At 37.9% G+C, this 26,203-nt stretch overlaps 1 protein-coding gene across 7 annotated transcripts in view; it reads left to right on the top strand.

Moving 5' to 3' along the window:
• The window catches only part of NSD2 (nuclear receptor binding SET domain protein 2), a 99,703-nt gene that overhangs the window by 57,748 nt on the left and 15,752 nt on the right, over positions 1–26,203 (top strand). For 6 of the 7 annotated variants that reach the window (XM_039551048.1, XM_010402040.4, XM_039551047.1 and 3 more), the window contains 7 exons: positions 2,092–2,258; positions 2,630–3,121; positions 6,149–6,293; positions 7,309–7,386; positions 8,837–8,955; positions 12,347–12,428; positions 13,412–13,536. In XM_039551048.1, the coding sequence (XP_039406982.1) occupies positions 2,092–2,258; positions 2,630–3,121; positions 6,149–6,293; positions 7,309–7,386; positions 8,837–8,955; positions 12,347–12,428; positions 13,412–13,536 (1,208 nt within the window). The remainder of the gene's footprint in view (positions 1–2,091; positions 2,259–2,629; positions 3,122–6,148; positions 6,294–7,308; positions 7,387–8,836; positions 8,956–12,346; positions 12,429–13,411; positions 13,537–26,203) is intronic. The other variant, XM_039551051.1, reaches the window with a different exon arrangement.

Raw genomic sequence — 26,203 nt, 5'->3', positions numbered from 1 at the left:
GGGAAGTACATTTTTGTGTAAGAAAGCGTGTACTGAGTCAGACTAAAGCTCCATCTCATTGAATATGCTGTCTCTTGCTGTGGTCAACCACAGATGCTCAGATACAGAGAAGCACCAGAGAAGTGGTGGGGTCCCAGAACACTCTCCCAAACTGCCAACAACTGGTTATTTCAGGATTCTGTGGGCCAAAAATTTTGTTTCCCCATGTAACAGCTGTTAATGAATGCCATTATTTTATCTAGGAACATTGGTACAAATTGAACTCTCAGAGGATACCTGAAGATTCCCCACTAGGTTCAGTGACTCTAGTGGTAGGCACTATTATTTAGTCTCCTTAATTAGGCAGTTACAGCTGTCCAGCATTACACTGCAAAGGGAACATAGTGTCTGTCTGTCTGCTTGGCAGTGGGCTGTCAGCAGATCTTTACAGGTGGTTGTAAACGTAGTCGTGGCATCCTGGTAAAATACAAACATTAGCCCTTATTTCATCATGGACAGATTAAGTAATCAGATCTCTGTAGTCCCTACTTAAATAACATTTTCTTGATGAGGACAAAGTAATTACTGTGCAAGAGAATTGTTTCTGACCATGCAACACTGGAACATATATTAGACAAGTGATTGGATGTGTGATATTTACAATCCCAAGACTTTGCCTATGCCGTTCCTCTAGATTCTCATATGTGATCTCTGATGGTCATTATTGTTCTTGTAGTTCCCATACATGTTTGTATATATATGTGTATGTTTGTAATTGTTATAAAACATTACATATATAGAGAGAGAAAGAGCAAAGATTTGCCCATATTATTAATTAGGTTGATTTCATATTACCCTTCCAGATGCCACATTTTGCAACAAGATTAAGCCCCTATTAAAATAACCACTGGCTGAATCACCAAGAAAAGAAAGTTCTTTCTAGGTCTAGAAACCCCAGTAATAGTGCAAGAAGCAACCGGGTAGATGTATTTGCTGATTATGCCTGAAGACATGCAGTGTATGAATAACCTAGAGGAATCTAGATCTAGTTCGAAGACACTTGTAACAGAGATTTGTGCCTGTTACTTGTTCCTCTTGCATGTCCATCCTTCCCTGAGTTCCTCTGGTGTCCAGTCTACATGTTGGATATACTGATGTGGTGACACTGGAGGAACCACAGATACTGTAGGGAGCATAATTGATCAAGCAGGATTAAATTTGCAAACACAGAACTGCAGGTCATCACAACTAAAACCTTTTCTATTTCTAAACAAGACCTTAATTTGAACACTTAGACAGCAATCTACAAGGTGTAATGAACAAGGTGTTAAAGGACATCTTAAGTCTGATCTCTTACCTCTTCCTTTTAGAAATTCATTGTTAATTATAAACACTCTGATGAATTTTGAATGTGGTGTCTTCCCCTTCTCTGTAGAATAGCTAAGACCTTTGGGAGGTACGATATGCCTGTATTGTACCACAGTGAGACAATATTCCTCTAGTTTTTCTAGGGAAAAAAAGGGAATGTTTTTATTTTTAGAAGAATAATGTTTCGTATTTAGATTTCAGAATTGTTCTCTTATCCTTCCACTCTCCCTTCCCCCAGCCAAATCCTTTATTGATTATTTTGATTCCTGAAAAACCTTGATTAACATGAAGTTGTGATTGCAAGGGTTAAAAATAGCTGAAGTATGTGTCTCTGTTTAAGAATATTAAAAGATAAAGTTTAGGAGACTCAGGGAGAAGGCTGAGTGCACAAGCTCTCCAACCTCTGGAACTTTCTCAGTGTTCATTGAGAAATGAATACTCAGTGCATTTTCAGAAACACTCAGACCTACATGTAAGTTAATAGATGTGAAAACTGACAGGTGATTGTAACTTCAAGTTAATTTATCCAGGCATGTTCTTGCTGGGAATTAAATGGTTGGGCTTTTGGGTCAGACCATATATTATATCTCAGAGACTTTCAGTCTGGTTACGTGGGTTTTTGAAAGGTTATCCAGTTTTACTATGCTTTTGTTATGGCAACTGTAGCAGCTTACAGACTTCAAGTCTGAAAGTGCAGAGAACTACCAGAGTTGTATCTTTAATACACGTGTTTTTAATTTTCAGGACAGAAAAAGAGTTTTCGTCAATATCATGTTCAGTTTTTTGGAGATGCCCCAGAGCGAGCCTGGATATTTGAGAAGAGCCTGGTGCCCTTCAAAGAAAAAGACCAGTTTGAACAATTATGCCAAGAGAGTGCAAGACAAGCCCTCACTAAAGCAGAGAAAATAAAGGTAAGACTTTACCAAACCAGGCAAGATTTGTAGCTTTTTTTTTTTAGCGTTACAGGTATGTACAAGTATAGCAGATACAAATAGATATTATAGAAAGCTTAAAGACAGCTTGTTTCACTGGAGCTTGCAGTCTTACATTTCATTTACAGATGCAAAGGATGAGATGATTTACCACTGTTACTCAGAAAAATTAGTACTCTTCTGCTTTGTCATGGATTTATGCACAGTATCAGTACTATCAAATGCAGCTCCCTTTGAACTCTGAATTACAGATCTGTGTGACACTTACTTTCTTGGAATTGTTTTGTGTTAATGTCGGCATTTTGAAATGAAAAGTGAGCAGATTCCTCACACTGTGTCTCCTCTTGCAGATGCTAAAGCCTGTGTCAGGGAAGCTGCGGCCACAGTGGGAGATGGGTGTGAAGCAAGCCAGTGAAGCAGTGGGCATGACAGTGGACGAACGCAAGGCCAAGTACACCTTCATCTATGTCAGGGACAGACCTCATCTTAATCCTCGAGTGGCAAAGGAGGTTGGCATTGCTGTGGAACCCTTGGAGGAGATGGATGAGTCATCCTACTCAAATGAAGAAACCACTCCAAATCTGAAATCAGTGAAGGAGTCTGGCATTCCTAGCAAGAGGAGGAGAAGGACATCAAAACTGTCTGCTGCTGATGATACACAAGAGAGCAGTCAGTTGGAGGATAAGAATACTACTCCTCAAAAGTCATCTGAACAGGCAGAATCCAAAAGAGGGATAGGCTCCCCTCTCAATAGAAAGAAAACTCCAGCATCTACTCCACGAAGCAGAAAGGGCGATGCAGTATCTCAGTTTTTGGTCTTTTGTCAGAAGCACAGAGATGAGGTTAGTCTCTTTTAGCTGTTGTTATTGTTCATTGCCTCTTCTCGTTTCTGTACTTGAAGAAACTTCTTTATTTTATTAAACAAAACTTAGTTATTACTGCACAATCCATAATATTCTGGGTTTGACAAGGTATGCCTGCATCAAATCTTATTCTAGACAGAAATAAAGAAGGGAATGTAAGTGAGCAATGTAAACACGATGGTGATGCTGCCTTTGTACTTCAAGCACAGGTTGTGTTAGTATCTTCCCACATAAACTAATAGTCCTTTGTATTAGCCATATTTTTTCTTTAATGTATGTACAGTATAATAGGTATGGATACATTTATGCTCAGGCAAATATAAAAAAGATTATGCTGTTTATGGCAGTCTGCTTGTAGATAGCTTTTACATTCTTTCTGCAGACATGGCTCAATTCCTTCTGGGTGTTCCATTATCTTTGAACAACTCAAAACCTCCTTTACTTATTTAGAATGTTTTGCTGAGCTTCTGTGAAAGCTGCAGATACCTCTAACTGATCATCAGGGCAGAAGAACCTGTCTTCCCTTTGTCTTGATTGGAATTGGACTGGCAAAGTGAGGAAATACCAATTTAGATATTTATGCTTTTTGCCTTTCATGTTGCTTTTAAAATGGCAGGTTTGTGCCATTGGTGAAAGGTGGAGATTGTACCCAGTCTAGTATTTGGAGTGTCCCCTTCCGTTAGGCTTATCTGGTTCAACTTGCATGGCTTTCACCAAGAGTTTGTTTTGTTGGGTTGTAGATGTTCTGATGCTTTAGAAAGAGTGATAATGTTGGCTAAAAAAAAAACCTCGTTTTGAGCTACTTGTATTGGTGGCATTGGAGAATTTAGTGTATGGCTGTCTTAGTATTTGCATGTAGAAACTTAGAAGAAAGGAAAATTACAGACCCAGAAGAGGGTCTCTGTTCCCAGTCTTGGGAAGGGTGGAAGTGAAAGGGATCACTGAAGACTTCTCTTTGCGGCCTGTAGTAATATTGAGCTCTCTTAAACTTAAAGCCGTTTTGGCTGTGTCTTGCTTGGAGTCTGGCTCCGTGTGGTAGTAGGATTCATACATCAGTTTGATTTTACTATTATTTAACTGCTGAAGAACGTTTTTAGTGATTTAAGAGGCACACTTCCCACATCCCTGAGGGAGGTGCGGAAAGCTTGAAGCGCTTTTGTGGCTGTAGTGACGCATTAAGTATTTTGTGCTGTTACCAAAGGAGTAAAGATGTAATTTGTACTGTTGGCATTCTTATGTGCTTCCCCTGTGAAAAATAGAAGCCTAGGAAGCATTGGAAGGGAGTGTCTTAATTGGAGATAAAGGTATGATTCAAGTGAGAGGCAGACAGCTACACTAATCACATTAATTGATTTGGGCCTTGAGTTTGTTGTGAGGAAAATTAAGGAATAAATTCACTAATATAGAGACTTTGGAGAAGACTACTGAGCATTTTCCTTGGAGGCCTTATTTGAAAGGGTCCCTTCACCATTAAGAATGATGGGTGTCTTTTCCTTGTCATTTCACAGTACTCCTAGTAAGATGAAAGTTATTATTATTCTTGTTTTGTTGAGACTGGAGGTAGTGTTAATGTGTGTCTCATTTTTCTGAGTAAATCTAGTTATTTCTTGGAGGATTAAATAGCTCTGTGCCCTCATTGAGCACAATGACCTGTACATTTGTGACAACAGTCAAAATGGATGCTAATTTCATTTCCTGAAGAAGTGGGATTTGTGGGAGAGGGTACCTTGTGGGTTTATGTTCCTCCCTTTAAATAATGTGAAACCAGTTGTTGGATTTTAATCAAACTGTGAGTAGAAGCTACCAAAGGTAGTTGTACTCCTCAAGCCTTATGCAATGGATTATTCCAGATAGAAGCAAGACAATTCTTAGTACTCTACTAGGAGAAAAATTGAAGCATGGATTTCCATACTAGACACTGACTAATTCCAATGGAAGGAAGGTACTGCAACTATTTTAACACCTGGAAAAGCACCAGTCACACTTGCATCCTGTTTGATAACAGGAAATGCAGTTTTAAGACCCTAAATTCTAAGTAATTAGGTTTAATCATTTCACCTTATCAGAAAAATTGTATTTCTGTTCTGTTGAATGGTGTTACTCTTTGAACAATTGGCTTTCTTGACCTAGTTTTTATTTTGCTCTGTGTTTTTGGGGTATCGGTTGCATCACTCAGATAGGATTTTGGAGAATGCTGAGTAATAAGGTGAGAAGCATTGTTTTTAAAGGTACTGTTTCATTTCTGTACAAGTGTAGAGTTTTTTGACTTGTATGATTAATCAATTATGATCTTCCTTAAGTAGAAGTAGGGGTATACTGAAGGAGTTTGGGAGGATTTTTTCTTTCTTTTTAATACTGGATTTTTTTGTGTGTGTTGATTAAACTTCTAGAACTCTATTAAACTCCATGTTGATGGATATTATGTGTCCTGCTTATAACATTAAAAAGATGCACAGCTTGTGAGTTCCTAGTGTTCATATGCATAATACAAAAATGATGAATCAGTACAGGAAAATGTTGCATTAAATGCTAACTTGTGTAAATCTCTCTGCTGAGATAGAGGTACTGGGTTCTATGATTAATGAGTTTTGCTATGAATTTATGGATTTCTTTCTAGGCAAACGTGTATTCCAGTATTGCTTACCTGTCGTTTGTGGATATAGATTTAAACTTCTTTGAGAAACAATACACATTTTTTTGAATGACCACAAGACAGGATTTATACTTACTCCCCTTACTCCATTTTTTGAATGTTAAAATGCGAATAGATACTTCCAAAATTAGTCTTAATACTTCTGAATAAGCTAGTGGAATTTTTTTTTTAAAACGCAGATAAGTGGTTATTCAAAACAAAACTGGATACAGAAGGTTTTATTCTAGTTCTGTCTACAGCAGAAATACTAGATAACTTGTTTGTATCCAGTTTTCCAAAGTGATGGAAGCATGTACACCATTCTTTCCAATGGTCACCTTTTTTTTAATTCAACCCTATTTCTGCATGTATAGGTGGTTGCTGAACATCCAGATGCTTCAAGTGAGGAGATTGAAGAACTGCTCGAATCGCAGTGGAACATGCTTAGTGAAAAACAGAAAGCTCGCTATAATACAAAGTTTGCCATAGTGACCTCTCCCAAATCTGAAGAAGACTCTGGTAAACGTAAAACTGTGCTAGTGTACTCTAACTAAATTTGATATACATAGTGGCGTTAAACTAAGCACATATTTGAGACCCTGTAGGGAAAACAGCTTTCACTGTTTTCCAGTTTTAATTCTTGGTGTTTGTGCCAATAGCAAAGGAATGCCAATGGTTACAATAAACGCAACCCATGAAGTCTACATTTCTTGCTCATTGTTCTGAAAAGTTGTTATATGTAAACCTTCTGCTGTTTAGACATTGCTGATGTCTCATTCTTCTTCTGCCCATAAGCAGCTGCCATTGCATCCACTGCTTGTTACAAAGTGGATGGTGGGAAGGGAAGATGAAGTGTTACTGCTAGTAAATTTGAGACGTTGTTTTTATAGAACAGTTAGAAATGGTTTAAAAAATTTAATCAGTGCTACACCTTTTCTTCATATATACCTAAAGTGTATTACTTCACATCATCATCAACTCAGGAAGAACTATTCCAAACTTTATTCTGAAACCTTCATCCATTTGGCATTTTGTTGTGCTACTCAAAGTTTTTAGGACTTTGTACAAGATTGCAAATACTTTCTTTTTTTTCTCCTTTTATTTTTTGTTGCTGTTTTCTGGTGTTTGTTTTTGATGAACAGTCTTGATTGTTTTACGAAATATTTGAGGGGGTTTGGAGTCACTTACTTGAGAAAGGAGGAGGAAGATAGTTTGCCATTTGCATGAACTTTATCAAATTTACCTAGGTATCATTTTTCAAATTTAAATGGCTTTACAGCACTGTAAGAAGACTTACTATGGAAGTATTAGAAGCCAACAGGTGCTGCTTTGGGCAATGACAAGAATGAGAGGGAGTGTTTGAAAGTTTGTGAGACTTGGAAAAACTTGTATAAAAAATGGCAGTCAGTTTTGTTAACTGTGTGTGTGTGAAATAACATCATTTTGTGGAAAATTGAAAAGTTTTTAACTTTAAATTTTAAGTGTTAAATATTTGGATATCAGTTAAAAAAAACCACATTCTGTATCTCTCAAGGTTCATCATTGAAGAATATTGGAGAGGCCAAACGTAAAGTGTTTCAAGACTCACCTAAAAGGAGATCAAGATCCAGAAGTAATTGAAATTTGTGTTGTGTGCAAATAGCTCATCATTATAAGTAGCTATTGAGTGTATTTTTTTATGTAATCGCCCACGTATCATAATCTCTTTATTTTATCTCAGATGTTGTCTTCCTTGACGTTAGAACTTTAATGGATCCCAAATTAAATATCTTAACACTGTAGTGCTGAATTTTGTTCACCTTCCTCAGTGTCATATTGCAAGAAATGTAATTGAAATTGTACCTGTACCAGGTGTTTCTAGTACATATATTGTGTACATTTATAGTTACCTACAGATGAAAATATGTCAGTTCAATTGTTCCCCATCTCAAATCCTCTTATCTTAAACTTGGAAGATTATTGTGGGGTTTCTTTTGCTGGCTTTTTGTAAGTAGCAGGTTCTCCTGGAGCCATTTCAGTCTGCTTTGTGGATTCAGAATATGTCCTAGATTGTTTAGATAAGTCCATTAATTTGAGAATGATCTATATTTTCAAGTTGCTATATTTTTAATATTGACAGATATTTGTTCCCAATGGAATAGAATGCTTGTAGCTGTAGGACAATTTTCAGTTACCGTATTTGTGCCCCTGGAGCTTGCAATTTTCGTACTAATAATATTCTGTAGCTTCATAAACTAGAGAGTACTGGAGAGGTAATTATGTTGTCATTTCATCTTGATGAAACAGACCACCTCCCAAACCCTCATCTGTCTTTTTGAGGTGCAAACAGTAGTGGAACCTGTGGCAGGGGTATGTAGATTACTCACTGACCCTTTGTATTTAGCAGCTGCTTGAACTTTACAGTGAACAGTCATCTAAATACATTAATAATTTGGTGGTCTAAAATCGCCAACGTGGTTCTGTTCATAGGATTCTGGTTCATAAAGGGAAGGGATCATAATGGTCTCCTGTAAAATACAATCCCCTTGTTAGAGTCTGGAATTGCCATACCAGAAAGAGAATTAATTTGTACAGTTGGTGATATCTTGTCTTTTTCAGAGGCCCCTTAATAGATGTCACCAGTGTCTTCATCTGTATCGTTTGGAGAACTTAAAGTAGGCTTAAGGAGGAGACTAAGAAATTAATTTTGGTTATAAGACACTGTTACAAAGTGGCAGGAGAGTTAAAAGCTGTATAGATCAATCACATGCAGTCTGACGTTATGAAATAAGTGTTGGGCAGTAACATCCAGACCTTAAACTAGTGCTTGTATAGGTAGACTCATCTTTGTAAAATAACTTGAGTATGAAGCAGTTGATCTGGATGTGTTCTAGAGTTAGTCTTCAGCACCAGAAACCAGACCCTAAGCATTAAGAGGTCATCAAACTGTATTAATGTTTAACCATGTTTTAAAAATAATGACTGAAAGAAAAGTACCTTAAATAACTAGATCAGTTCAAAGTAATTTCAAAGTGGGTTTTAGATTATTTTTCATGTAAGTTTCCCCCATCCCCCATCCCAAGGTAATTTACATGGAAATAAAAGAAACCAAAAAAAGAGGACAAAGGAGCCTACAGAAGATTTTGAAGTTCAGGAAGCACCTAGGAAAAGACTCAGGATGGATAAACAGAATAATCGGAAGGTAATTATGTTGTTGGTTTGTTGGGGTTGATTTATAGCAGCACCAGTCACATTGCTGTAGTTAAGTTTGTCAGCATTTCCATTTTCAGGATTAAAAAAGAAATGTCCATATATCATACCAAACTGTTGTCAATATTCAGAGATACATGTGAGCTTACCACTGTGGGATTTTTTCCTTTGGTTTTGAGGATAGAGGTATGACAAGTTGCGCTTGCTGCTTGAACTGTTTCCCAAAGGAATGTGCAGAGGGAGTCATGACCTCTCTGTGTTGTTATGCTTTGTAGTTCTTTTCCTTTCCTCCTGGTTTGGAGTTAGTTTTACCAGAATGTAAAATAAATACCTTTAGTCAATAGTTACTTTAGACAGAAGAGAGGAAAGCAAGTGTAGCAAAACAGAAAAACTACTTTTCACGAACTGGAGGGCTATAGGACATTTTAGAGTGGCATGCTGACCCATTTCTTGGGTTAGGGAACTGCAGTAAATGGATATTTATGCAGTGAAAGTATATTTATCACACAAATCACAGGCTCCTTTTCTGGTTAGCTTGCTTGTGAGAATGAGAATTTTCCTTACATAGGTCACTATGTATGTGGGCACAGCACAAATCTTGTGGAGACTTAGGCACAGGTTTATTTAGTTGTGCATGTAGAGCAGTGAAGTTCACGGGTTTTACTTGTGTGGAAAGCTTAGCTCACACGTATGTTCAGATGTGTTATTGCAGTATCATACTTTAGTGTGAGTACCACAGACCTAAGCTGAGAACTTCAGTGGTACAGCGATCAAATGAAACAACCTAATGGAAGGAAAGGTAGTGGATTTATTTTTTAAATGAGTTATGGAGGTCTTATTTGTAGGTGTCAGTTTGTTTGGTAGGCTGGTTATTTTGCTACTTCAGTTGATATTGTAGATATTAGGACAACTTGTTGACTTAGAGTTTAATATAAAAAAAAAAATACAATTTCAGATAGGCTTAATGAGCTGACTAGCAAGGGACAGAGTTAATTCTTAATGTTGTTACCTTTGCAGAAAGAAGGGCCAAAACTGGTTTTTGCACTTCTTGCCGTAATGGTTTAGTCGTTGCATATTCATCTGATTTTCTAGGATCAGTTTTTCAAACCTTTTTAAACTTCTCTAACTGATTTGAATACATTATAATACACTAGATCTATGAAATAATGAAGTTTACCTATTATAATTAATTCCTACTATAAAGTCCTTGTTTTGACTGTCCTAAAGTTACTTTCCTGTCCCACCAGCATTTGTACACCACAATTAGCCTACATTCTCGGAAGTAGGATGAAAGGTGGTTGCAGTATAGTTCATGCATGGGAGGTTCTGGTATCTTTGGTGCTGTGGCATGTGAATGTATCAGCAGGAAAATAAATAAGGTGAATGATTCCCATAAGATACATAGTACTAATGACGCTGACTTTGTAATGTGCATTTTAAAAAGTGTTGTTCTCTCTCTGGTCAGTTTATCAGAACTGCTTACAAAGGGGTCTGATGTGTGTAAATATTGGGTAGTTTGGAAACTCTAAATGCATATAGCAGGGTTTCTGCTCCACAGAAAGGTCAGATATGGTTTGCAGTTTGTTTTAGGAATTATCTTAGTCTTTTTCCTGCCTTCACAAGCCCAAGGCACTTCCAGCTGTATGTGCTGCTGCTTAGTAGAACACTCAGTGAATGACAGTGAAAATATCAATGTAATGATTCAAAAAAGCAAACACTAACCATACATGTTCTTTCTGCTATTCCCAGTTTATCTGCAGGCTTTAGTTACAATCATTTTGGATAGGAGGAGCTTTAATTTCATCACATTTTACTTATTGCACAAGAGTTGTGGGTTATACTCTCCCTTTGTCCTTAATTCTTATTTACAAAATCAGAACGTTTTCACATGAAGTAACCAAGTTATAAGTACCCATATGGAAGTTTTGAAAAAACTAATTTGTTCATTGTTGCTTTGATGATGTATATAAAATGCACATTAACAAAATGGGGGTTCTGTAAAGTGTGCTTTAAATTTAAGAATGAACTATACTGTACATTTTCACAGAATCACAGAATCCTTAGGATTGGAAGGGCCCTCTGGAAATCATCCAGTCCAATCCCCCTGCCAAGACAGGGTCATCTAGAGCAGGTTACACAGGAATGTGTCCAGGTGGGTTTGGAATGTCTCCAGAGATGGAGACTCCATGACCTCTGTGAGCAGCTGTTCAATGCTCTGCCACCTCAAAGTAAAGAAATCTTTCTCATGTTGAGGTGGAACTTCATGTGTTTTAGTTTATGGCCATTACTCCTTGTCTTGTCACTGGGCACCACAGAAAAGTCTGGCACCATCCTCTTGACACCCTCTTTTCTTTCATTTTTACCCAGAAGTGTAACAGTAATCTTAGAAAACCAATGCTGGGAGCCTCCAGTGGCATTGGGGGTAGGGCAGCTTAGTCTGCTTGGAGCTCAGTAAAAGCACAGCGTGCCACATCTGTAGTACAATAGCCATTCATGTTTATTTTTACAAAGGAAATCAGTTCTCTGGCCTTTGAGGTGTTCACCTGCACATCTTTCTTTGGTAAAACTGTCAGATGAAGACTGTGAAAAAGCATGTAAATCATTGGAAATGCGTGTAAAGCCTTCTGTTCAATAGAGTTGTGCTTATTGATCAGATGAGCATGTGTCAGGGTTAAGCATTCTAGGCTACAGTTTTAGTAACTTGAATGAATTTTTAACATAAGAAATGGAAAAAAATAGTGGCATGTGTAAGGAACAATGTCTTAATTTTGACAAAGATTTGACAAAAACTTCCCCAGTTTTTGGCCTAAACTTTTAATCATGAATTCTCATTCTGGAGCAAATTTAGGTGCTGTTTATTCTCCCTTGAAAATAGTGGTTGTATTTTGGAAATGCTGAAACAATCTTAACCATAGTAATTTAAAACATGGCACTGCTATAAGTTGTGGAGTTGAAAGCAAGCCTCTCTGAGACTTAGAGTTCTGCACAGGGTTTACTCTCAAATTTATATATAATTGTGCAGTTTACCTTTAATAATTAAAGGTCTTAATTTGACCAGTTTGTACAAAGAGTAGTAAGGATAATTTACAAGTTCCATGTTCATTTAGCACTCCCCCTTTTGATATGCTGAATTTGGGATGGATAAGTGGGATGCTGAAATACTGTGTTCTTTAATATTTCTCATTTGTTTATGGGTTTGTACCCTGTGCTGTAAATGAGTTTTAAAATTCACTTAAGTGGGGCTAGTTTAACTACAGTACCATTCAGATATTTGTAAAGACACTTTCTTTTTAATAACATAAATCCAGAACTAATTGCCAGTTTTATCCAACCACTCATAAATTAGGAGTTTTTTTATTTTTTCATATTTTTTTTTGTGACAGAGGGAGACAAGCAATGACAAAACAGCAAAAACAAACTCTTCTAAGGTCACAGAAACCTCCTCTTCACAAAAGAACCAGTCAGGTAATGTGGTCAGAATAAGTTTTAATGTAACTTTTTCAATTAAATAATTTTAAAATGCCCAGGTTGTCTGAGGCAGCCGGCTAAATTCTGCTGACTCAATGAGTAGTTGCAGGCACTGTGCCATAGCTGGGGGGGAGCCCTGTTCCTTCACTGCCCTTCTGCAACTCGATCCTGGACTAAAATTGTGCTTTACTGTTTGAGAGCAGCAGTTCACAAGTTCACCGTGTGATGGCACCAGATTAAAGCTGGTGCCCCGAGATCTTGGCGAGCAGGGAACAAAACCCTGCTGCTCCCGTTTGCCTGGTGCACTGGCCCACTAAAACAAGTGCAGTGACCATCAGTGTCATCAGGTACTCTGGGGTTTTAGTCCTTCTCAATGGTGCTTGATGGGAGGCAGTGTGGAGCATGAGAGGGAATTTTGTAGAACCTTGGATCAAAACGCCAAAGTCAGACTTGTTAATGATGCTCAAGTTAAAGGTAACTTCTGTCTGAGCATGTCTCTTTAGGTGTTACAATGATATGCCAAAGACCAGCGAGCTTCAGCAAGTTCTGCACGGTGTAGAAGTGGTGATGTGCCATCGCTAATACGTGGTACTTGGCTCCTGTATATAAATTTTCTCTTATCAAAGTGCTAGTGGTACTCAGATTGTGACGACATCATGTAGGCCTTCTGATATAACTGTTACCTCTGCTCTAAAGAGGTCTTAAGTCACAAGGTATTTTGATTTTAATAGAAATGAGATGAGAAAAAATTGGGAAAACATATCTTAGCACATATTTGATTAATGGAAACCTCTTTATTTTTAAGATCAAGCCAAAACACATGGCTTCAGAAACTTCATGTTCACTCAGTCCTATGTAGGTGCCCAGAAGACCTACCTAAATAATTCCTTCCTGTATGTGAAGGAATATTTTAAATGGCTTCAGGGAGATAACATTTTAAAGTTCCAAACTTCACTTTGTAAACCAAAATTATTTTACAGCAACGAAAAATCTGTCTGATGCATGTAAACCTCTGAAGAAGCGAAATCGGGCTTCAGCAGCAGAATCTTCAACTCTTGCTTTTAGCAAGAGTTCATCTCCTTCAGCTTCCTTAACTGAGAATGAGGTAAAAAAAAAGTGGTGTTTGCACACAGCCATTTAATGACAGAAATTATCAGGTGTGAAGCTTGTTTTAAAAAAAAGCAAAAATCAAAGGCGAATTCTCTAACGTTGGTGCTGTAGACAAGTTACAGTTTTGGCCTCTGTGAAACCTGTTAATGTGTGCATTGCAAATTCATTTATTGTAACACGAACGTCTGATTTGGGGACGTCGAGATATTATTGTGGTTTTTAATGTATTTACCAACAACGTTTTAGAATTGTAACCTTCTATTAGAGGCAAAGTAAAATGCCAGTGTGTTCTGTATTTTCTTCTACAGACTTTTATGTAAGTGTACTACATTAGTTACATTATGTAACTCAATACTGTCATGTTGCCATAGCTTTTATATCGAAGCAAATTTCCTAATCCTCTGTTTGATCTAGAACTGGACAGTCTTCTGAGCAGAGCCCCTTTTAACTCAAATTAGTTTTCAGGCTGTTTTAGTGCTATTTCTCTGTGATGCAAATAGCTCCATCCCCAGTAGAGTTAAACAGGCAGTGAAGGATGTATCTTTTTGATACTTGCTAATCATAGTCTTAGCTCTGCATATTTGGAACTGTAATTCTTCTCAGCTGACATACAATAAATGAAATGTATGTACCAGAAGTGTATCCATATAATCCATTAAACCATTCCCCAAGTCATCTACACTGTTAAAACCAATCAGCCAAAGAGTGGCAGCATGAGGGTGAAGTATGCATGCTGTTTGCAGGTGGGTTTGGATCTGTAGTTAGTAGGATGTAGTAAAATATCCATAGACAAACAGCTTCACCCAGTTTGTGTTACAAAAGCTGTAGAGAAAATACTTGCCTGCTGACAAGGGCGTAGGGTTTCCAGCTCTCCTAGAGACATTCATCTCCCCTAACAAATGCATGAGGTGCTGTAATGAATGCAGTTAAAATATCTAGGCAATATTCAGTAAACGGTTTACCTTTGGGTAGGGAAAAAAGATTGCATGTTAATGGCTGTATATCTTAACTATAACTGGAAAAGCATTTTAACTAAAAAAACCCCAATAAATACTCCCTCCTGTACCCCAATAAAACAAGCAATGGAAGTCCCACAGGAAATAATGTCCTTAGCAGCAGCCAAGTAAAGTAATACTTACTTTGTTCTCTCAATTGAGAGGCTCCCATCTTTTGGCTTACCAGCTTCTGCTGGATTGGCTTTACTGACGGGACTTGCTGTGTAATGGCTGTTTCTATTTGGGACCATCTATTCAGCCAGATTAGTTTAAAGAAAAAAATGTCTTTTTTGGCTCAAAATATGTGTCTCTAAACATTGTGCCCTCAGGAGAAAGATTCTTCTCTTTCTAGAGATTGTGATTGTAAAACAAATTATCCAGAAGTCTTTCTTAACAAAAGGCTCATTTTTGTAGGATTTTGGGTTGTAACATAATGGTTCACGTGTGAGAAAGGAGATGGTTATATCTTACATATGGCTGGGATGGAAATTCTAAAATTAGCACTAATTTACTCAGCTACTGCTAGTAAAAAATGTGAGAAAAATTAACATCATACACTGCTCACAGAACACAGATACACAAACTAGAAAGTGAATTGTTTTCAAAGGGTTAAGATACCAAAAGAAAGTCCCGAACAGCATAACAGAAAGCACAGCTTGTTAAATAACATATTTTGTGGGACTGAGTGCAGGGGGCAGTAGATTAGTAGACTCAAATAGTCCTTGGATTGCTTAAAACTACACTGACCTGAACTTGGACCAACTAAGGATTGGGCCCGGTTTGTTTCCTATATTAGATATGTTTTGCCTTTAAATAAAACAAAAATATCAGGCATGTGTTTTTGAAATTAATATTGACCTGATCTACAAAACAAGGAAAGACAGAAATTCTGGATTGTGTGAGTGGCTCTAAAAACTTTTTCCTCTTTTGTATTTTTATTTAGCACTTGTCTAAATGGCTAGATGTGTGTGTGTCCTGAGAGCATTCATCTGGAGAGAAACTTTCCCAGTATTAAGGGAAAGAGTTTAAAAAATAAACACAGTCAGGTAATGATGAAAGCCTTGCACAGATAATTGGATAGGGTGTAATTCTTCTCAACATGAAATAGATTTAATGATTAACTTTGACATTTCTGTGTTCACTATAATACTTCTAAGTGTTCGTTTAGGTGCTCTCTTAACAAGTATAGGAAAAATTCTCTGTATTCTACAAGCACATACATCTCCACAAGGTGTATATACGAGGATTCTGGTCAGGTTTTTTTCCCCTCTCCTTTCTTTTTCTCCCATCCTCTTTATGGACAACTTGTTCCAGAATGGAACCTGGCTGTGACTGTTATTTGTCAAGAACTGTTGTTAGCTGCACACCCCTTAAATGTTTGTCCTTTATAACCAAGTTTTGGGAAAGGTGTGCTCATTTCTTTCATGTTTGAAAGACGCATCTTATTTGACATTTTAAAAAATATTTGGAATGCTTTTTGTTGTTATTGGGGGATATTTTTAAAATGGGGTTTATTTGAAATACTATAAAATCAGGCAAGGCTAAATTTTCAGTTGATAAATTACTTTGGGAGAGAGATAGGAGTGGGGATGTGGACTTGTACAAACAGATTTCTAGATGTGACATATTAGAGATTAAACGTTTACTCCCTTCAAAAAATTGGGCTTTGAATTTGTTTTAAGATGGGTGGACAGAAGCAGTAAAGTGTTTATACAGGAATAAACAAATTTCATACCTGCATTTAATTTTGAAACAAAATAATTTTACTTCTAGGCACTTGACACAAGTAGTAATTTCTTCCAGTACTTATGTGAAATATGATACTGTTAAAATACAATTCTTAATGAGCAACTGGTAGGGCAAGATGTGAAAAAGATACTCAACACTTTGGAGTCTGCAAAAGCTCAGACTAGTTTTTTACTGGCTATGTAAAACTTGGTGTAAGCATCCAAAAGCACATATTTGTGAGAAGAGATACAGGTGGTGTACTTTAATTTCTTTTTTTACCTTGGCCCTCCACCCCCTAATAATGTAGTAGGTGCCAGTAAGAGTGTAATCAGTATTTTTTTAATAAATAAATAAGACTTTACGTTACCATTACTGCTGGATTATTGGCACACTTGGTGTGTTTGCATGAAACATATCTGCTTTAGCTTTTCAATCAATTTTTGTGATTATTGTCTGGCTTCATTAAATTGGATGAATTTGTTGGCAGCAGATAAGTGTCAAAGTATCGTGCAGACCGTAGGTACTACTTACAAACTTTGTCAAAGAAACTGTAATCTTTTCCTAAGAGAGGACAAAATAAAGCACATGTAATACTCTGTAAGTCAGCCAGCCTGTCATTCATCACACCCTGAAGTCTGAGCTGACCAGCAGATGGCAGCTTAAAGAAGCCTGGGAAAGATTTGAAGAGGTGCTTTTATTTTAATTTCATCACATCTTCCTTAGAGGAATTCTTTCTTCCTTCTGTAACACAGTGTCAAAACAAGCTCAGTTCCTGGTTATAGCTACAAATTCTTGTGTTTCCAAGGCCTAACAATGCAAATTATAAAATGCAAGCCTTAATGCTCTTTTTCTGCATATTAAACAGTATTTTTTCCCCATTACTGATTTGAGACAGATTTCATTTATCTGCATTTTTAATGGGTATTAGCATGTATACACAAAGGAGAAAACACGTACAGCTCTTAAAAGGTAAGGTGTTTGATTGAGAAGGCAGTCATGAGACATGCACAGCTTGCAACTCAAAAAGTACATCAGCTCCATTTATCAACCCTGGAGTCTAGTTGTCCTAGAGTATACAACTAAAAATTCTTACTGAAGGTAAAAATAACTGATTTTTTGATCCTAAGAACAGGAAGGAAGAAGGGAATTCATGTTGTTTTAAACAAACTACTGACCTAAAGAAAGAACAGTTCCAGTGAACCTTCCAGGTTGTTAAACAAGATCACTGTGCTTCTAGCATTTCATTCAAGCTTCCTTCAAATATAATTTTCTCTTCTAAACATTGCTTAAGGATAAGTTAATATATAGTGCCACCTGTGACTTAGCAGACAGTTGTTTCCTGTGTTTGTTTCTGTATGCCTATGGATTATTTTTTTCCCATTTGAAAGCACCAGTAAGCAGTCAGAGGTACATTTTTGTGGAACACTCCAGGTAGTTGGACTTGTTCCTTGCTAAACCTCTGCTAAAGCCTCTGACATTTTCCATGACCTGCATCATCCACCAGACCATACAGTTTTGTTACAATGGTTCTATTTTCATGTGGAAAAAAGTTCTAAGGTCACTTTTGTTCTTTGATGGCACATTCTGTGTAGAAAACTAAGTTTCTTATGTAATTATTCTCCTCTTGTGTGTTACTTAGGCTTCAGAGTGCAGAGAATCTGTTAACTGAATGTTTACATGATGTAGGTTTTTATTCCACATCCCCTACCAAAGTATCATGAGTATCTGTAGGCAATTTTATACTGTTTTAAAATGTTCTCATAGTTTTAATTAACTTTCCAGGCAAATTCAGAAATGCATAATATCCTTATCTGAAACGTCTAACTCCTGCTAATAATAAAAATGAAACTTGTCCCAGGCTGTCTTTTTTTTTGCTATGATAGTACTGTGTACACTTGTGGCACCGCATACTTAAAGAATTTATCTAGTCTAGCAGTATGGGCCAAAATATCACTCTTCATTCAGTTCAGGAATTCTTATATGAAATAAAGGAAATGTTAACTGTAACTCAATTGGCTCTGTCAGTTTTTCTGTCTCTGTGTGGGTGCACGATAGATTGTCTTTTGAATACAGCCTGACCTGTTTGTATGTTGCTTATTGACTTACTCTTACATGAGTTGTTCATAGAGTAAAAAAAAAAAAAAAACCCAAAGCTGTAGCTGCTCGGATTTTGTTAATAAGAAAAAAGTATGCAGTTGGGTTTTATCTTTTAGAAAGGCTAAAGAGTTTATTTATCAGAACATGCATGCTCCAAGCTTTCTAGAGAGAGCTGTTGCCCAGCCCAGCCCACTTCCTCCTGGGTGACTGTGGTGTAGAAATCACCGACTCTAAAGTCTTGTCAGGAAGTCTGAGATTGTAGCAGTGTCCTGAGTGTTAAGGAAAGTGAAACTTAGTAGGCAACAGCATTCAGAACTCGTGAAGACGTGCCTCTTAAATTGCCTGTGAAAAGATGCCGCGTATCTTTTTATATGATCTGTTCATATCATCTGATCATGATATATATAATGGGAGGTGACCTGAGAGAGGATGCTGCTTAAGACATCCCTGTAAAAGGTGCAGGTCGCTCTATGTGGGCCCTTTCTTTTATGGATCCTGCTGCTCCTGCAGTGGAGGAGACTTGCCTGCCAAGCAGGAGGAAATAATTTCCTGCCATGCTTTGTTTTCATTTTACATACCCCTAGCTTCAAGATAAGTGTACATAGCAGGGTGTGTTTCCTTTTGATGTTCTACAGCCTGCATTATAAAGCAGGTGATGCTCAAGTAAACCAAGGGGAAGGGGGGGGAGGGGGGGGGGAGGTCTGCCTTCTTTGGCTCTCAAGTGTTGCCCTTTAGCTGTTTTTGTTACTGCTTAAACAGAATGTGACAGAAGAACATTGTTGTCTTGTCTTGAATGACTAAGAGCAAAGCTTGTATTCTTAAGGCTTAAGAAGGCTGTCACACAAGCATATATGAGTAATACAAGAAGTGCTTTTATTAGACTGAATGAATTGATAAAGTGAGTTTTCTGAAGAAGAAATTTTTTGAACAAAATTGCGCTTTGGTAGCTGTAAAAGTCTAAAGAGGTGTGTGGCTGGTGGAGTAGCAACTGTGGGCACCATAGATGCTCAAAGGTTAGCAACTTTTTCAGTCTAAATGCCCAGATTTGTTTTGAGCCTTCAAACATGGCAGGAAAACCTTGTCTGAAATGGATCTAGAGAGGGGAAAGCCCAGGGAAACTGATGAGCACAGAAGTGTCGAAGTTCAGTCTGCATTTGCCAGCACACACTGGGATATTATTTGGGACTTGCTTCTGCTCCTTGAGACAGAAGTTTTTGCCTTAACAAATACTGATGCTCTGGTCGTTTAGGACAGCCTTTAGCCAGGAAGTAATTACAGGGAAGAAAAAAAGATGCACCATGACCCCCTCCCCACCTCCTAGGAAAACACTGAGCCAGCAAGGATGCTTTCTTAGATCAGCTGTTAAAAATGAAGATTTAATCCTAACTCTAAAACAAAAGGCACATTTAATAGCCAGGTCACCAGCTGATCAAGCAGAACAGTTAAATTTTTTTGTTCTTACTGTGCTAACTTCTTAAATTCCCAGGCTCCAGATGGGATGAGTACAGATACTTTATTTTCAGAGATAGAATTTCTGGACCTTTTTTCCTTGAAATTATAGAGCAGTGATTTTTCTGGCTCTGGTATTTACTCTGATTTTGGAGCTGTCTGAAACACGGAGACAATTATAAGTGGAAAAAAATTTTTTTTTTCTTCAAGTAAGTGGAGCAAATGTCCACATCAGTATTTGACTTCACCTGCTTCTTTGAACCACAGCATGATTTGAATTTTTAAATTCCAGTCTATCTTTTCACAGATTCACAGCTTACATCGTGTATCAGTATGATCGGATGCCAACTGAGAACGTGTCACTACCTTTTTTTTTTTTTTTTTTTTTTTTTTTTTTAAATAAGTGACATTTCAGCCACCCAGATGTGGAAGTAGCAATACCATTTGCAAAGTTCACCCATGTGGTTCTAGAAATATGCAAGCTGAGTGTACGTACCAGCTCGCATTTAACTCTTTTTGTAAAACAGCAGAGGGACTGAAGAACTGCCTCACATTTCTGCCAAGGTGTGTGGCTGTGACTGGAATCAGGTACCTGGTTGTAAAAATCTTAAAAAATCGTAGTAGATTTGGATTCAGTGTTAAAATGTACTGTGAGAAATGTTCCCCTGTGTTAGTGTTATCCTTTCACCTTAGAACGCTTTAATTGGTGGTGCATTGAGCTGTGCAGTTAACTCAGACTCAGTGTTGCAGCTGCAGGACTCGTGTTGCAGCTGCAGGAAGTCTTGCAGGAGGAAAAACATTGAGAATTGATTTTGTATACAAAATCTGTGTACAGAACCTGCTGTCAAATTGACTTCCTGCCCACCCCCCTTTAATCATTTTAGAGTGCTTCAGACAAAAGACAAAATTAAAAATATAAACATATAAACTCAAAAAATGCACATAGCTGACTCAGTTTAATTCCTTTCAATCCTCTAGTGTGTTTTCTTATTATAATTATTGTATAGAGTTGCACACATTTCTTCCTCTAAGCCTGCTCAGCATGCTCTGTGAAAACCAAACACTTATTTACTCAATATAATCATGCCAAGGAAACTCCGTTACTCCACCAACAGTCCTTGCATCTGTATGCTCGTATAGATCCCTTTTGCACATAACAGGTAAAAGTAGTCCAGGAAGCAGGAAAAAAAGTAAATCTCATCCTTATATTTAGCAATGAAACAATTACCCAGTGTTCATCAGGGCTTGCTGATGTAATCTGGCTTTATACATCAAATATTGCAGTATGCAAAGCATGTTCATTCAGTTAGGAATTAATGCTGAAGATGGCTTTTATAAGCATTGTTATATAGTCATTCTAAAAATAGATTGATGTTTGTCTAAAAGAATCCCTTAAGCACTTCTTTTGGTTATTGTGAACAGAGAATTTTAGCATATAGTTCAAAAGAAAATTAAAAATACTTTGGGGGATTTGAAGTCTTTATATGCTGATCCTTGTACTGTTGTGGGCCTGAGTAACTGTTCCAAAAATACAGTAGTAGTATAAAATGTATGCTCAAAATATCTTGAGATGAGTAAACCCAATTCTTTAATTACCCATTGCTACAGTTTCTGTCTTTTCAAGGGTAAAAATACAATGCTAAACACAAAGAATTCACAGAGATGCCAAAATTTTGTCCCAGTTTGACTTGGTAGTGAAGTATTTTTTCAATAATAAAGCTATGGGGAACTTGGAAAATGCAGTAATGTGTCCCTACATGTTCCCTTTTGAGTCTTACATGTGTAAGTAGTGAATAATGACTGAGACATGTGGGAAAGGAATGATTGCCTTAGGAGCCTGATGGGAAATTGGTCACTTCTGTGAGTGGTAATGGTATTTGGAACCTCAGTAATCCCTGAAGTAAGTTCTGGCCCACCCCACATGAAGAGCATGAATTGGTTTTTAGGCTGTTTTCCTCCCTTTTTCTCACTTGTGTATGCAGGTGCATAGTTTCCAGTAGAAAGAACTGCATTCGATTTCTGATATACCACCCTTGCTCAGCGTTCAGGCAGTGAAGTGTGAAAGCCTCTACAGGCAAGTCCTCACAAGATAATGTTGACATTCAGTAATTGAAGGAAGTAGGAAGGAAAGCGTGACTGATGTGCAGTATGGGGAGGCTGATGGTGCTTGCAGTGATCCTTAGTTCAGCAGGGGAAGGGTGTCTTCCATGTCACAGCAGCAGTAATTGCTAACGAGAGGTGGAGATGATGATAAGAGTTCAGGTACAATTTCAGTGCAAAAACTTGGCACTTGCTAAAAATCTGAAGTGAACAGCCTTGGCTTTTTTCCCCTAAATTTACACTCTTTAAAACAGTCCTTTGCCTTTATGAGAAATAAGAAATTACTCCAAATGTAAAGCAGAATAAAATAGCTACAATTTGCCAATTAATACATTTTGCCACTAATCTAAATGTTGATTACTTTGAACCTTGGCCTGAATATCAGAAGAGTTAATTATATACACTTTACTTTGCTAGGAGGATTATATTACAAAAATAAGGACAAGACAAGCTCTGGCATGATTACAAGGGAAAGATTTATATTTGTAACTCAACAAGTAAAGTAACAAGCCCCCCAAAACCTGTCCACATTTGTATTGAAGGCTGTGATTTGGGCTCTGGTATGTGACCTGTTAGACCTTCCACTGTGGGAAGTTGTGTTAACCACCCACAGAAGTGTTATGTCTCATTGCAGAGGTGGCTGTGTCACATCAGCATGAACTGATTTCTAGCGATCTTCTAAATCATCTTTATGTAGTGACTGTTTCAATCTACACGTATTTTAATTGCAAAACTCAGTGTCCCCCGGATGAATCAGAACCTGTTAGTGCTGCTACAGCTTGCTTGGGGTACAAATAGAGTTTTCCCAACTACCTCATGCTGTACCTCTCTGAGGTTCTAAGTCCTCTCGAAGAAGCATTGGATGAAGGGTTGTCTCGGTCTCTTCTCCGTAGGCCTTAAGGAACAGATGCTCTTTTACTTCCCTGATATTTCCATTGGCTATTCTGGGATAACTTCAGGAGCTGAGTGTTGAATTCCAGCTCTCTTCATAGAGGGAGCTTTCCCCAGAGATGTCTGGTAGAGACTTCACCTTCTGCAAGATGAACATAAGGATTAAATTGAATTATCCAAAAGAAATGCTTCCCTTTCGTACAACAGGGAATCTGTTAGCCTTCCCACTTATTAGGGCCCTGAACTGTGAAATCTGGGATGGGAGTGAAGTGTGTGTGAGCAGTGCATGGATTATGGCTGTTGGAGATGATGGTTAAACCTTTGGTCATGGTGGCAGGGACAAGGAGGTGCATTCTGCAGCCTGCACCAGGCCACAGGAGTGTATTGCTGAGCTGCCTGTGAATGTAGTGACTCTTAGGAGCTGAGAGAGCCATAAGCAGGTATCTGGTTTTGTCTGTGTGTTACAAAACTGGTGGTTAATAGAGCATTTGATTTGTAACATGTGTGAGGCTCCTGACAGCTGTAAAGGAGAGATTTTGAAAGATATTCTCAGCCTGGTAGCCATTCAGTTGATGAGCTGAGGGTATTTTGTTCATGTTCTGTGTATTGGTATTTGTGCTTGAAACCTGGCATTAATACATAGGTGGGTGTAAATTGCCAAGTTTTATCTTGAATGGGCTGATAGTATTTGGCTTTTGTGGTTGCATTTGTGATCTCGGGTTTGATTCTTGCCAGCCCTGCTCATTTTTTTGGCTCAGTAACCATTTAATTTAAATAAAGGGCTGTGCATTAGTTCTGGGGCGGTAAAATCTCTCTTCTGTAGGAAAATTGATGTCAGCCTGAGGTTCACAAATGGCTGGGATTTTGTCACCCATATCTAGGGGGTTCTGAAAAACTGCCTTCTGCCAATAGGGTTCTGTTTCCATACAGAGGTCTGCATCCTTCGTTTGAATGGAGTGTATAAACCAAGGAAAATCTTGGAAAGCATGACTTTGACTTACTCTCTTGACTGAATATATTTATCACTGAATATGTTCTATTTCTCTGCTCTGTCTTCAAAAGCAGTGTGCTGGGGGAAGAGGAGCACCTTTCCTCAAGGGCAAGGCTCTATGGCTTTTGCTGCTGGGAACACTGCATTAACTCAAGGGGTGCTGCACAAATGGGTTTTCTTGGGGTTTAGGTGTTTTGTGGTGTGGGGAAAAGGTGGGAAACCTAGTGTCGGGTTATAGCAAGACTGCTTGTTTTGCGTTGCTTTGTTTTGTTCTGCTGTGTTTTTAAGTAGGAAAGAAATACAGATCTAAGACCTTCCAGCTTATTTTTCCTTTTTTCTTTTCTAACCATGACTAATTCTGGCTAGTTCAAACAGGAATATAATGAGGTACTAAAAATGTTAGAGCAGTGCACTGCTTACACTAATTAATGTTTCTGTGGGAATAGTTTAAACAGAAATGAGCATGTGTGTAAGTTTACTTAAACCATAAGGGAAACTGGTTTTGTGTTTTTGCTGTGCTCCCACGCTGCCTTCCTTTATCTGCCCCTTCCCATCAAGAACTGGCTGCTCCTGGCCTTGCACTCAGGTCACATTTGCAGTTTACTATTTCACAGCTCCTTCCAGGGTACAGAGATTTCCTGGTGCCTGAACAAAGCAATGACTTTATGTGCAGTTTCTTTTAACCACTTATGAAATGGTCGGGCAGAATCCCCAAGTCACTCCAGCTGTAGAAATATTCATAGGTGAACTGGAGGTATGAATCGCTTTAATAGTATTTATTTGCACTGAGGAGATGAATTTATACCCTTGCAAGTAATGTGGGAAAAAAAACCCACCAACCAACCAGCAGCTGTCAGTCTGATCCAATTTATAAAATATTTTTAGATGTGATCAAGGAAAGCAAATGTTAAATGGAGGAATGCAAGTTAGCTGGCAGCAGTAGTGAGAGTTAATCACTCAAAACCAATGTTTCTAAAGAGATTTTATGAAGACTAAGTCTAGACCTGGTTTGGTCTTACATTTTTCTTTCTGATTTCAAAATAAATCACCTCTAATAAATTTGTACATTACATGGATTGGTTGATAGGGGGTTTGCATGTGTCTGTCTCCAGCATGTAGCTGGGCCAATTTTAGAAAAAGGTGGTTTACTGTAGATAAATATGAGATTCTGTGTCTGAAAACAGAGAATAAATTCTTCATATAAAGTGGTGTCTGTATCCTGACAAATGGCTATTGGCAAAATGATCTCTTAAATAGCACAGCAATTTAGAGTGAGTTTCAGTGCTGTATTGAAGAGACGTGGGGGGATTCTTGCACAGCAGAGCAGAAGTGGAGAAGAATAGCATCATGTTGGGTTGCTTTGGATATGGTACTTACAAGACTTTTATGGGTTATTGCCTCCAGTTCTCATGCTTGATTTTTCAACAGCCTTTTTAAAACACAGAAAAGGTTTAGAGAAACCCCACTAAAATGCTCTAGATACTGGAAAAAGTCCCCTAGGGAGAAAATTAGAGGGCGGAACAAAAAGGATTGAAACGGGCTTAGTTGCAGCCTGCTTCCATAGGAGGAAAATGTCTGCTTCCAAGGGACTTTTAATATAGCTGAAATGCCTGGAGAAAGCATCATCACCTGTGAGTTGCAGTTAGACAACCCAAAAGGGACAGGAGGCAGCACTTTTGATGGTATGCGTGAATAACCATTAGAATGAGCTTGAAGAGAAGTGATGGCATCCTTTTGCAATTCCAAATTGTGATGTTCTCCTGGAGAATATACTTAGGCACAACTCACTGAGTACCATCTGGGGGCAACAGCATGAAATTCTGCATCTTCTGGTGTAATGTGAGATGAGACAAATGACTTGGTTGTCCATTACCTCCTTCAATTCTACTGAACTGAAAACCACCCTGTATTTTCTTTTAAATATGTTACTAAGGATGGGGTTTTTTTAAAGTAAATTACAACTATTTTTAAAAACACCCCATATTTATTACATCTAGGTCTGTTATATAAGATATATCCATAGCAGGGAGGGCTATCTTCTCTAGTATTTTGAGTTCATTGTTGGTGGTAATGTTCCTTAAACATATTGAGAGCTGCTTGTTCTTTTCTTCTTCTCTTCTATATGCTGTTCACACTTCCTTGGAGAATACTTGGGTCAGAGACTTATATGCAACTTGGAGTTTACCAAGTTTCTTTTTAAAAATTGACTGTTGCATTCTCATAAACCACATGCTCAAACTTTAATCAAGGGATTTGAAGATACCCCTGTGTTATGGCTAGGCACTTCTTGCTAACTGTATTACAGAACTGAGTATAAATAAAATGCCATGTTACAAAGTTTTGGTGTTCTGTTTTGGCTGCTACTGAGTTGCTGGTGAGGGGGATTGTTGTATAGTCCTTTTTGTGAGTCT

Source organism: Corvus cornix, chromosome 4, assembly GCF_000738735.6.
Source record: "Corvus cornix cornix isolate S_Up_H32 chromosome 4, ASM73873v5, whole genome shotgun sequence".
In the NCBI taxonomy this organism is placed as follows: domain Eukaryota; kingdom Metazoa; phylum Chordata; class Aves; order Passeriformes; family Corvidae; genus Corvus; species Corvus cornix.
Note: the sequence above shows the minus strand (reverse complement) of the source record. Positions and strands in the feature narration are given on the sequence as shown.